This window comes from Lithobates pipiens, unplaced genomic scaffold, assembly GCF_037356315.1.
Source record: "Lithobates pipiens isolate NorthernLeopardFrog02 unplaced genomic scaffold, aLitPip1_a1.2 Scaffold_8, whole genome shotgun sequence".
In the NCBI taxonomy this organism is placed as follows: Eukaryota; Metazoa; Chordata; class Amphibia; order Anura; family Ranidae; genus Lithobates; species Lithobates pipiens.
This window is the reverse complement of record NW_027507903.1, coordinates 453,937,693-453,952,117: the sequence shown is the minus strand read 5'-3', so window position 1 is coordinate 453,952,117 and position 14,425 is coordinate 453,937,693. Positions and strand designations below refer to the sequence as shown.

The 14,425-nt window shown below is 38.9% G+C and overlaps 1 protein-coding gene across 4 annotated transcripts in view; it reads left to right on the top strand.

The window, feature by feature from the left end:
* Positions 1-14,425, top strand: part of EBF1 (EBF transcription factor 1) — a 487,852-nt gene that overhangs the window by 335,330 nt on the left and 138,097 nt on the right. For all 4 annotated transcript variants that reach the window (XM_077468416.1, XM_077468414.1, XM_077468417.1 and 1 more), the window contains exon 7: positions 8,241-8,322. In XM_077468416.1, coding sequence (XP_077324542.1) covers positions 8,241-8,322 — 82 coding nt within the window. The remainder of the gene's footprint in view (positions 1-8,240; positions 8,323-14,425) is intronic.

Genomic DNA, 14,425 nt, shown 5'->3' with positions numbered 1-14,425 from the left:
CCAGTAAGTGTGTTATTTTTCAACTTTTTTTAACAGGCCAAGCTATCCAGCAAAAGTGGAAAATAGAGGGTTGAGACAAACCATTTAACACTAATAGGGGTGCTTCAAATGGTCAGATTTTTTTAATTTTATGTAAAAATGTTGTCATTACTTAAAGAGGAACTGCAGTCTGCTCACATAATTTGTAATAAAAACATCTTTGCCATTCCGAAGCTTCCCTCCAACCACTTTGAATATTATTTTAAATATACTGTGATTCTGTACTTGCCAAATATGCTGCAGAAATCTCCCTCCACTGAGTCTGGCTGCATCCATTTTAACTGTGGGCAGCTGAAGCTGCTGCCTGTTCACTTCATGGATTTACACAGACACACAGAGGCACGCCTCCAGCTCTGCAGCCCTGCTGCTCTCATTGGCCCTCTTATGACTCATCCCCCCTCCCTTCCTGGCAAACTCTCATGAGAGTGAGAGAGAAAGCTGTACATGATGTCATAAGCCTAGGCTAATGACCAGACAAGAAAGAGGAAGTGGGCTGTATAAGGTATTTACTGGCAGAAAAAAAAAATTTTTTACCATCCAAAGTTAAAACAACAAGGGCAGAAGATGCAATAGATGCAAAGATGAAAAAATGACTGAAGGACCGTGAAAAAAATGTAGATAGTAGTAAATATCTACATATTCTAGTAAAATACATATTACTCTAGTATTCTACTATACTCACAGGGGCATTTCTGGATGAATAGCAAAGTGTTTGTGTAATATGTCAATCAGTGTCCTTTCTCCTAAAGGGTGTGTAGAGTGTGTAGAGGAGATATGTATGTGTCTTTATCCGAGGCAATTTCCAACTTACTTTTAGTTTCTTAGTAGAAATTAAAGAATCCTTTGTTCGTTAAATACTGCAAGAAGAGTTGTTTTATTGTTCAGAAAGATAAGCAAAGACAACTGACATCTAGTAACATATGGCATGGTGATGGCCTCAGAAGGAGGGAAGGGACATCTGATGTTACATTCTCCAAAGTGTAGAGTTCTTTTCTCTTCCCACCTCTCTTCTCCACTACCATAACCCTACTCCATTCTTATACTGTTTCATAATGTTATGTCAGCATATCCTAATAACACCTATATTTGCATATATACCTAATATGGTTCAGTCTAATCAAGTAAGTAGCATTACTCCACCCATTGTCCTCCTGACATAATAACTCAGAATAGAAGTACCTACTCAGCAAAACCACTCCTCTCTGTACTCTTTGTGTTCTGTGACCTTCAAAGACCATCATTAATTACCGTACATAAACTCATATGTTTCATATATATTTTTCGTTCATAAACTTTTATCACTTAAAATATTAATATACTCAAAATATCTAACAGCTTTAAAGTAGTAGCAGTAGTAGTAGTAGTGGTAGTAAACCTCAAAAATGAAATATGTACAAAGCATATCCCTCTATAGTGCGTAATCAATCCAGCACACGAAGTGTTATTTCTGTCTGCTGCTTCCTTCCTCTGCTATCAGCATGAATCACTTCTGAAAAGTTTTTCTGACACCAAGAGAAAAATGGTGACAGGGCAGGGACCTCCAGCAGATTGACAGCCTCAGCTCTATTCCTGTTTGCTGTGTGAAGAGGGGGTGTGTACCTTCCCTCCAATCAGCTCTCAGAAGTCTCCTCACTTATGTAATTGTAGCTCTCTGCCCCCTGCTTTTTAGAGCTGAGAGATCCTGTGCAAATTCTGCACTTTGAATGGATGTTGGGGAAAGACGGCTTTAGATAAACAGGTACAACTTATGTAGAAGGATTTGTTTCATCTCTGTGTATTGCCTAAGACCAGTCACTTCAATGGGTATATGTAAGAGTGTACAACCACTTTAAAAAATGTTAGCCCTCTGGGAGCAGCAGAGAACTATTTACAAGAGCTCAGGGGTGAGGGACCTGAGCAATTCCTCCTCCCAAATGAATACTCTTTCAATGGTTGGAAAGAAAACACTTTTGATTTTTTGACAGTTGTAGAAATTCACAGGTAGCTGCAGACTAGATTGGAAAATCAGTTTGAATAGCACCAATTGACAATAAATAGCAATTATAGACGCTGTATCCATTTATACGATGGGTTTCTTTTAAATATATAACCATGATACTTTTATCAAATATTTAGAAAAGGCAGTTTGTGTTGTAGATTATATGGCCCTTAAATCTCGCCTGAATGTGCAGAGATATCACTAACTACTGTGGATTGCACACAAGGGGAACCGGGCTTTATCCGTTCTCTTGTGTTGTGAAAATCCGTTAAAAGGCAGACAAAGCAATTAGGCAGAAGCGCATGATTGAATATTACAGCTTTCAGCAAGTAAATGAAGATAAGTTCTGTTAATTATGTGGCTTCTTCCCTGCGCTAATGTGATAATAAACTACTGGGCCTGTCACATTTCTAGCAAGGCAGTGACCCCTCACTCTGCAGGAACTGTGCACATGATGCAAATATACTGAATATAGAGCAGAAGTTGAACAGACAGAACCAATCCACTGACAGAGGGGAGAAGGCAGGGCAAAAGCTCAACCTATGCAAGATCGCCTATCATTTCAAGATTTTTTCTACTTATTTTCTACTGTAGCATCATAACGATTGTATTGTCATATGATGAAAAATATTACATGTAAAATACAGTAAAATATTTTAAGTTTTCGGTGAGGGCATTTTTTTGTATTACGCCGTTAGACACCAGGAGGTTTGATCGCTTACGATACCCATACACATACAGTACAGAGGTATGGCTAACTTCCAATAGATTCCTTCATCCACACTAAACAGCATGGATGGCAGAATATCCCCTGCCAAGTTATTGCATCATGGCAGCTGGCACCTGTGTCAGAATACGCAAACGGTGACTGCACCCGATTGGCTCAAGTCACTGTTTGTCTGACATTTTTACACCCATCTTCTTCAACATTTTAAATGAAGTTCCGCCACCCGCGACTTGAATTTTGGCTGTGCAGAAATTTGAGTCGTGTATGGCAGGCTTAAAGAGAAAGTAAACCCTGATGGGTTTTACTTCCTCTTTGGTTCCCTGCAAAGTAAAAGCATAATGCCACTTACCTGCAAACAAAGCCCACGATGTCCCCGCTGGTGGCCACATCCATCTTCTCTCCTCTTCCTTCTGGGGACGCGGACTCCAGCTCTGTGACTGGCCGGAGTCGCATGACATCACTCATGAGCATGCACTCGTAGGAGCCAAGGGGCACGGGCCCTTTAGAAATGGCACGATCATGGCCTTTCTTCAGTGTGCATGGGCCGATGAAATCGGCACAAGCGCACAGTAAAAACTTGGATTGCGAGCATAATTTGTTCCAGAAACATGCTTGTAATCCAAACCACTCATATATCAAAGCGAATTTCCCCCTAAGAAATAATGGAAACTCAAATGATTCCTTCCACGACCATTTATTCATAGGTCCTTCAGTTTGTAGTCCATATAAAAAGATTATAGCAATATGACTACATTGTGTAACCATAAAATGTCCATCCACAAATGGAAGCCTCCACAAGGGGATTAGAAGCAAAATCCAGCACTGGGTAAAGAGTATAAAAGAGAAGAGAGGCGCCTCTAAAGCTCCATACACACTATCAGATTTTTTGCAGATTTTTTCCTTCAGATTTACCAAAACCATATAATATGAGGTCAAACCTTAGGAGTTTTAATTTGTATGCAATCAGGTAGGCCCTTGCGCTACATGGTTTTGGTAAATCTGAAGACAAAAATCATCAGAAAATCTGATAGTGTGTATGGGGCTCGAAACCTTGGATTGCGAGCATAATTTGTTCCAGAAACATGCTTGTAATTCAAAGCACTCATATTTCAAAGTGCATTTCCCCATAAGAAATAATGGAAACTCAAATGATTCGTTCCACAACCATTTATTCATAGGCCCTTCAGTTTGTAGTCCATAGAAAAAGATTCTAGCAATGGGGCCAGGTTGTGTAACCATAAAATATCCATCCACAAATGGCAGCCTCCACAAAAGAATTAGAAGAGGCTTACCTGTAGGTAAAAGTGGTGTGTAAGGGTTTACAACCACTTTAACTGGTTTCTTATGAATTTCAAAGTCTGCACTATCCAGAGCGTTGCAACTGTATTCACAGCCGTGCCCAGATGTCTTAGCCATTTTTTTTTTTCATTTTCGATAAAGTAAGGAAGGATTATAATCTCCGTCAGTTTTTTTTGCCATCTGTGCCTCATAAGGGAGGTTTCTCATCACTTCCTGTCCCACAGCCAAAACAGGAAGTGAGAAGAAATCCTTCCAAAGTGAGACAATCCCCTTTGGAGGATTTCCCCTCTATTCCTGTTCTGCTATTATTAAATTTGGGATTTACTTTCACTTTCGATGGCAACAGTAAACAGGACAAATACAGAGAAAGAATTTCCCTAACGGGGGCACAGACAGCAACTCAGCTTAAACTGGATGGACTGGTGTCTTTATGCAACCTTACTAACCATGTAACTATGTAATACAAAATGTGACAGGTATTCCAATCCCTCTCCACTCTATCCAAAACAACAACAACAAAAAAATGGCCTTTAGTTACATTTTAAATATGGTGCTTAGAGAATGCAGCATGAAGAGTTATGCCGCGTACACACGATCAGACTTTCTGGCGGACCAGAGTATGTCGGACAATTCAATCATGTGTGGGCTCCAGCGGACTTTTTCTTCCCAAAAGTCTGGCGGACCTAGAAATAAGACTGGCTTCAAATTTGTCTGCTGAACTTGGCTTTTAGCGGACAATCCGTTCATCTGTGTGGTAGTCCGATGGTCTAAAACCGATGGTAGGGCAGATATTGATTACTGGCTATAAACGTCCTTATCCTACGTCATCACGTTCGAGTCCGTCTGACTTTTGGAGTGATCGTGTGTGGCCAAGTCCGTTCGTTTGAAAGTCCGGCGGACCTCAGCTGCAAAGTCCGTCGGATTATCCACCGGACCAAGTCAGTCAAAAAGTCCAGTCGTGTGTACGCGGCATAAGTATTCCTTGCCTGGTTTCAGGCTTCATTTGGTGTTTCGGATTATTTGCTGCATTGCTGATATAAGATCAACTATCTCCTATAATGTTGGGGTATCATAAGCTGATAATGACATCCCTGCTCCCATGTTTGCCCCTTAAAAATCCCCTGTCTCTTAAAAATAATGCGGTTGTGTTTATAAGAAAAGCTGGTCATATTGTATACCAGGGGTCTCCAAACCTTCTAATCTAAAGGCAAATGTATTGTCCTTCAGACTTTAAGAGGACCAGACTGTGGCCAGCCTCAGTGGAAATTTCCCAGGCATCAGTGGGCATAAACATTACCATATTTGGTAATAGAGGGAGGAATAGTGTCCCATCATTGAATAATGGTCCTAATATTGGTGTCAGTGGGAGAAATGGTGCCCCATTGTTGGTGTCTGTTGAACGAATAGTGTCTCATATCAGTGAGAGGAATAGTGCAGGATGAAAACAAGCAAAGGTTCACATCTGGCCCCAGGGCCCAGGTTTGGAGACCACTACTGTATACTAAGGTCATCTTCTAGCAATTTTAACTTAGAACTTTTAACTTTAACTTAAAAAAATTCAGTAGTGTTAACAAAGGAATAAGATCACTGATAAGGTTATCTCTGTACTCTCTCCTCCATTCAGCATTCTCCATTTCTTAGATTCACAGCCCTGTGCAATGCTGCAAAGCCTGATTGGCCTCCATAACAGACCCTCCCTTTCTCAGCTTGAACGCTGATTTGAAGGAGATCATATGAGGCTACTAAAAAGACAGATTGTGGCGTTATTGAAAAACTCTAGTTACTGATAAAGTATTATTATTTATTACATAACAAAATTAATATATAAACCCAAACTTACACTGTAGTGCACCCTTAAGTGATATTTCAGTTTTTGGTGGAGTCTACAAACCTTGTGTCGTGTCCACCTTGGAGTGTTAGGTGGCCCTAAATAAGTATAATGCCCTGTACATACGGTCGGACTTTCCGACGGAAAATGTGCGATCGGATCATGTTGTAGGAAAATCCGACCGTGTGTGGGCTCCATTGGATTTTTTCTGTTTGAGAGCAGGATCTAAAATTTTCCGACAACAAAATCCGATTGCATAAATTCCGATCGTGTGTAGACAATTCCGATGGACAACGTGCCACACATGCTCAGAATAAACTAAGAGATGAAAGCTATTGGCTACTGGCCCGTTTATAGTCCTGACGTACATGCTTGACGTCACCTTGTTCTGAACGATTGGATTTTAGGACAACTTTGTGAGACCGTGTGTATGCAACACACGTTTTGGCCGAAATCCTTTTGGAAAAAGTCAGACGGATTTTGTGGCCGGAATGTCCGACCGTGTGTACAGGGCATCAGAAACGAGTTAGAAGTTTAGCGCTCCAGCATCTTAATGTAAATATGAGCTTTGGGAGAACTGGCCCTTCAACAAATTACATCTTTTTCTCAGATATTAGTACATACGAGATAAAAAAAAAAAAGATTGCTTCAATAAGCCGTATAAATGTTTATAAAAAGAGTAATTCTACTGATGAGAGAAAGGTTTGTCAGTGTGGAGCTGGTCACAGACAGAAAGGAAGGACAGTTTAAGGCTCCCTGCCAACACGCTTCACCTCACTCTGGGATAAATTGAGTATCTGGTGTCTGGATTTTGCGCATTTGGTTGTGAATGAGGGAGCGCTGACAGCCATGCCATCCGGCTGGGGAGGGTGACACCTCTCTTCTCGCTGGTTTTCTATGCCCGAGGCGAGTGCCTTCTCGGCTCTCTAATTCTTGGCAGGGTGCGTGATACTTGTCGTGTCACAACCCTGCAATTGTCACCAGGCTTGTAATGATACACTCTTGCACTAAACACACACTGCTTACTGCTACTGCGAGACAGCTACAATACGTTTAGCTAGCAGGCTGACCGATGTGTGCTAATAAATATTCCCAATGGAAAACCGTTATGAGGAAAATAAATAAAAGCATCAAAAGGATTCCTTTTTTTCCCCCCATCTCTTTTATTTCCAGTGTATAAATGGAGTACCGATGAAAGAATCAAATGAAATGAATCAATGAAAAAAGTGATAGGAACAAAAGTAATGCCAGGCCTGTATTGGTAGTTTTATATACAGTATATATATATATATATATATATATATATATATATATATATACAGTATCCCACAAAAGTGAATACACCCCACACATTTTTATACATATATTATTATAAAAAAAAAGATATAATAAATTATTTACAAAAACGTGGGGGATGTACTCACTTTTGTGAGATACTGTATATTATCTACACACACACACATTACTGGTTAAAAGATATAAGATATACTTACCCAATAATCCTGTTTAGGCTTCTGTCAGCAGAAATTGTGAAGAATCCTAGAAATCCTAGCTAGTTGGTGACTATGAAACTATGAAATGTAAATGCTGGGGCTTTTCATTTTTAGAAGGCCAACTTTACATTTGTGTGTTGCTGTAATGCATGATAAAACATGCGTTTGACTGTAAATTACTGCCACGCACTTAAACACATGGTACTATGTGCCCAGCAGTGCCATTCATTTAATACTGTAGCCACCAACGCACTTCTGCTATAAGGCAACAAAAAGTGTATACTGTACACTGTATACAGGAGCAGGTTGCAGGAGCAGATTTACGTTGACGTGTGCTGCTAGCCTATTTAAAGTGGATAGGCTGACCAAATGCAGTGGGGCCTCAATGCAGACATGCACAAGCGCAAAGGGGCTCTGACAGGTGGCATGCTAAACCTATTCCATATTTTTTGGCTTGTCATAAAAGGAACTTCAGGCAAAATCCTACTCTCAGGATCTCAACGTACAGAAGTTTATGGGGCGTTAATACAAAGAGAAAGTGGGGTACTTAAGCTAGCAGTGTTTAAAAAAACATTTATATATGCTTTTTTTTAAACTTAATAGATAGCTGGGCTAAATTGTGGTTTTTCATTTCCTGATTTCAGCTTTAAATCAAAACATTTAAAAATAAATAAATGCATCTATGCCACAAGATTTATTATTGGAATTTTAATAGATGTAAAGAGTGTCATAAGCCTATATTGTAAATTTAGATAAGCTATTCATTGATGCACACACTGTCCAGAATGTCATATGTTCAGTTTGAATGCATGTGATACATTAAATGCATTGTTTGACCTAATAGTTTTCTCACCTTTTTCTCTATTTCATTTGCAGATTCTTCCTAAAGTTCTTCCTTAAGTGTAACCAAAACTGCCTGAAGAATGCTGGGAACCCTCGGGATATGCGAAGATTCCAGGTGAGTTAGAAAACAACAGAATTGGAGTAGAACTTGTACACTTTACAATTGACCCCAGTTTAGGCTCTGCAGGGGTGGAGCTTTCCAAAAAGATGTATGCCCATGGTGTGGGAAAGTAGGGATTTTTATTTTATTTTGGGAATTTCGATGAAACACACACACACACACACACACACACACACACCTCTGCTGTACATTTGGCACCCACCAGTACTTCTACTGTATTTACTGTCACTGCTCAAATCTCTGCAGTTCACTTGCATTCATTTGAGAGTTCTATAGACAAAATAAGCTTCTAGACTATGATTAGGGTTAATTAGTAGAACCTCAGCAATGGATTTTTCCTGCAGACAGCTGCTGTCAGTTATACATATGCAATGTTGCGCTATGTATTATACATACTAAAAGTCACAACCTTGTATATGAGTGACTGGTAAAAGTTACATTGGAACATTGTTGTGGATTTATTTCTGCATTCCCAAGTCCTGGATAACTGACAAGATACTCCCTCATATCTTCCTGTACTGTTCCAGAAAATACAACATATGTTGCCTTAGCTGTAGTTTTAGGCAGGGCTGGTGTTTACGCCTTGGTTATTGACAAGAAGTCCGCTGCCTGCCAATATATAATTATGTAAACTAGCCAGAATTTTCATTGATTGCGTAACTTTCCACAATTTAGTTCCTGAAAGAAATGTGTTCATCATTTGGGTGCCATTTAAACCCAACTTCTGTGTCATCCAATGCAAAACCCATACCACCACCCATACCACCACAAATGCTGCGTGCAGCGCCATAACCATAGCAACCAAACAGAAGCCATTTTTGGTTCCTCTTCTTAAAAGGAGAAAATAGTTAAATAAGCAAGGTTTAAAGGAGACATGCGTCTATCATGTTCAACCCCCATTCAGCCAAGAAAAAAAAAAACACATGCAAGCACACCTTGAATCTTTGGACAACTTAGTTGATCCTAGTAAATTTGTTCCCCGACCCCTAAAGGCAGCTGGATCAATCCCTAGAATAATAGTATAGTCTGCTATGTATTTTTTTTATAACATGAGTCAGCTGAAAACCTACAAATGAAGACCTCTCCAAAGTTGTCTTTAGAGTCCTCACTGCCCAATCCCCAAGAGAATATTCAGCATTTTACACTTCCAGGAATGTCCGATGTCCCCCATTTCACACTGTGGATCTGTCTGTCGGCTCCCTTGTCACTGCAGGACACAGTAGTTATGTTATGTAGGGGCTGGCAAGAGGAACCACAATCCTTAGAGGGGAACCGGGCAGAGAAGTAAGGACTCAGGATCTACTGTTGAGTACAGTATTAGGAGTCTTCTTTTTTGGGCTACTTTTTACAGAATAATGACCTTTTAAAGTATAAACACAATTTTTATTTTTTTTCGTTTTGGATATAGTAGGGAAGGATTAAAAGTCCTGTTAGTCAATTTTTTGCCTAAAGTAGTAAATTGATGGCGCTACAACCCTAGAGTAAATGATGCTTTAGTCCCAAGTGCACTTTCAGTGCATTTCCAAGTGCACTTTGCACTTGTAGTTTGCACTTGTAGTGCAAAGTGGATTTGCCTTTCGTAAATAACCCCCACTAATTGCATCTAAAACCTGAGCACCACACCAGAATGTTATAGTAAGTTTTTATTCAAAATATTAATTGAGTACAGGGGCCACACATCACCCCCTTTATCAAGGCTTATGGAAATGGGAGATCTATTTGTGCAAATTCAAACAGTGATTTATATTTTGCATGTGGTTTGTTGTCAAAAGAGTTGTTAAATTGTTACTCAGTAACATTCAGCAGATGGTTTGAGCAACCTTTTGCTTTTGCTTTTTTTGCTGTCTTTCCAGCTGGGGAGACTTCCCTTTACTTCCAGTCTTGGAGACACAATGGGAAGTGAGAGGAAATATCCCTATAATGATGGAAATGCTCATCTTACAAGGTTGTCATTAGAACATTTGCTTCCAATGGAATACTTCCCATCACCTCTCGCTCTCTTGACAAATCAAAAATTCTGGATTTCTCCATATTTTCTCTCCTGGGGACAACAGTCAACAGGAAAAATAGAAGGGTGGACCTCTCCCCTCAGACCTAGGCTGTAATAAAAACTTGGCTGAGGATCTAACCTTTCCGAAACACCATCTAGAAAACTTTCACATTGTGCTCAACAGTTTGCATACCCTAGGAGAAATTGTGAAATTTTGGCATTAATATTGAAAATATGACTGATCATGCCAAAAAACTGTTTTTTACTTAAGGATAGCAACCACATGAAGCCATTTATTATCACATTGTTTTTTGGATCCTTTTTAAATTATAATGATAACAGAAATCACCCAAATTACCCTAATAAAAAGTTTACATACCATGGAATGTTTGGCCTTGGTACAGACACAAAAGATGGCACACAGGTTAAAATGGAAATTAAAGGTTAAAGTGGATGTAAACCCACTCTCATTCTTTCTAAACTACTTCCATAGTGGTTATCTATAAGGATATACATTCCTCCTGAATGCTTCCTTACCTGTCAAATGTCTCTGTCTGTTATGAGACCTGAAAAACTGCAGATTCTGTGGGTGGGGCTGTTGTCCGGAGCTCAGAGTCATGATGTCAGTAGACTCCCCACCCACCTCTACAATCCTCTTGTCAACATGCATTTTCTCCTGTGTATTTCTTACACTGAACCTCCGCTATATTCACTAACATCCTGTCAAAAGCCAGAGAAGTCATCACATGACTTCAGCATGGAAAATCATGCTGAGGTGTGGAGCAGCCAATCCTGAGAGAACTGGAGAAGAAAGGAGGAGGGGATTTGATGTACACAGAATGCCTCTCTCAGGCTTGTGCATGAGATATGTAAATCACCTGTCACTCACAGCAAGAGGGAAAGAACTGACTCCTATTTCTCTATGTGTCAGTTTTTATCTCACTGAAAAAACATAAGAGGACTGCTCAGAGCTGCATTAACGCTTTGTGGCAAGACTGGGCACAGATGGCATGAAGTCATATACTGTACAAGGTGCAAGTCTTAATTAAAAAAAAATATTTTTGGGTTTACATCCACTTTAATTTCCCACATTTGTGGCTTTTTAAATCACAATTAGTGTCTGTGTATAAATAGTCAATGAGTTTGTTAGCTCATTGACTATGACTATGGATGCACTTAGCAAGCTAGACAATGAGCCATGAGAAGGTAGAAAAGAACAGTCAAAAGACCTGCGTAACAAGATAATGCAACTTTACAAAGATGGAAAAAGATATTAAAAGATATTCAAAGCCTTGAATATGCCAGTCATTACTGTTCAATCACTTAATAAGAAGTCAAAATTTGTGAATCTCTTTATACCATGCCAAAGTCAGGTAGATCAAGAAAGATTTCAGCGACAACTGGTGGAAGAATTGCTCAGGATACAAAGAAAAACACACAAGTAACCGCTGGAGAAATACAGGCTGCTCTCCAAAAAGATGGTGTGGTTGTTTTGGGCTCAGTGTCTAACCTGCTTAGTGCATCCATGTGAGAACTAACAAACTCATTGACTAGTTATACACAGACACTAATAGTGATTTAAAAAGCCAAAAATTTGGTAAATTAACCTTTAATTGCCATTTTTAACCCGTGCCATCTTCTGTGTCGGTACCAAGGCCAAACATTCCAGGGTATGTAAAGTTTTTAATAGGGCCATTTGGGGGATTTCTGTTATCATTAGGATTTAAATAGGATCCAAAAAACTATCTGATTATAAATGTCTTCATGTGATTGCTATCTGTAAATAAAGGACAGTTTTTTGGCATGATCAGTCATATTTTCAATATTGATGCTAAAACTTCACAATTTCTGCCAGGGTATGCAAACTTTTGAGCACAACTGTGTATAAGGCCATTTTTTTTTCTTTTTCTTTTTTAGTTTTGGATAGGGGGGAAAAGGATTAGAACACCTCAGTTTTTATTGCTGTCTATGCCCCCGTTTAGGAGATTCACCCTCTTTATTTTCCTGTTTACCATTATCATTAAAAGTAAAAGTAAATGTCTAATCCATATCCTACATTGCTACATTATTGATCTATTGTTGTATCACAAAACCTGTATTGATCACGCTTACCATCTCCGGTTATTGTTGTGGACATGTTACTTATAACTGATATATGGGGCTATTTTATTTCATTTTTTCTGTTCGGTCAATTGAACTTTGTACCATCTCATTACAACATTTGAACCATCTCAATACAACATTTGAACTAGAAAATGAAAGTATAAGAAATTCCCAAATTTTGGGTTGTCCCCAGAAATGTAATAGAGGAGATATCTTCCAATGAGGACACTAGTTCTGGTGAGCTTGGGGTCCCCAAGGAATCCTCTTAATTTGAAGGTATTTCCTTTCACTTCCTCTTTTGACATGGGACAGGAAGTGAAGGGAAATCTCTGAAATCGGACACAGATGGCAGATAAAAAAAATCGCACAGGGGTTATAACCTTCACTTGCTCTATCCAAAATGAAAAAAAAAAAAATGTTGCCTATAGTTCTACTTTAAGGTTAGGTTGAAGTGTTCTTCCATATCTGTGGGTTATTGCTCACTGTAGCCCACCACACTGCCTTATTAACAAAGGCTGATGACAGAAACAAAAGCATGGTATAGAGAAATCATGTTTAAGTCATATCTACAATACATTGTATAATAATGTTAACAATGTTAATAATTCAGGTTAAAGCAAGATACATGCAAACCATTTATTTACTTCTTGATGGCCACCTGTGCATCCAGAGCCGCTGCATGATAGCACAGGCTAAAAATAGAGCCATTTATCCAGCTTGCATCAAGCTGTTTTAAGCTTTTATGTTGTTGTCATTGCAAGATATGGAAACCATTGCTTTTATGGAATAGAGTAACTACAAACAAAATGGCCCATCTCACTATATAATGAATGTAGAGTGTATATTTTCTGTCTCTGCTAGGTTCAGGACTACAAAAAATTCAAATGTATTTTTTTTTTAAAATCGGTTAAATATAAGTATTATGCATATAAATATGTTGTAGTACTAGTGACTACTTCCATCCAGAAAGTGGCACTTTAAGCTACTTATGACTTGTAATTTTATCACGGTTAAGTCATAGTTTACCGTATGTTTTTGGGGCTGGATTTGAGATGTGCAAAAAGAGATCACACAAATACTTATAAAAATAACATTTAATGAAGTAATGACAGATGCATATAACAAATGTAATAATATTAGAAAATATAACAAGAACACTTAACTAAAGATGCTGTTTCGCCACAGAGTCCCACTCACTTTTCATATGGCGTGGCACAGATGATTACAGAAGCATGCATAATAGCAAGCACTGATACAAGACTAAATATTCCAAGCTATAGTGATAGTATATATAGGACTTGAATGTAAGAAAATGGCTAACTCCCGGCCACCTCCCATTGCAGGCAACAATATGACCTTTTAAAGACTTGGTCAGTTTGCAGTGACATTCTTTGGTATTAAGTCATCTAAGGTAACTAGACTTTAGAGGCTTGCTTTCTTAGATATTGTGAGACAACGTTAATAAGGAAATACGACATTTCCCCATTACGTGTATACTATGGCTTCCCCAAAGCATTTTGCACAACCAATAACTGGTTGTGGTGTACACACATAAGATAAGTTCAGGGCAACACAGTTGCTTATTGATTAGCACTCCGGCCTTGTAGTACTAGGGTCATTGGTTTGAATCCCAACCATGACACTACCTGCATAGAGTTTGCATGTTTCGGTTTCCTTCCACACTCCAAAGACATGCTGGTGGGTTAATTGGCCTTAGTATGTGAAGTGGGGACCTTAAATATTAAGCTCCTTAAGATAGGGATGGATGTGAGTGCACAATATTTATAAAGCACTGGGTTAAATTGTTGGTGCTATATAAATACCCGCAATACCATTTCCTTCCCTTTCACCCTTGCTCTGTTCACACAGAGTCACATAGAGTTTCAATAAAAAATAAATAAAATAAATCAGTAAAAAAAAGAATAGCTCCTGCAATACTATCTCTCTGTAGAAAAGCCATGATTTTTTTTATACCACTGACATGAATGTACCCTGTATTAAATA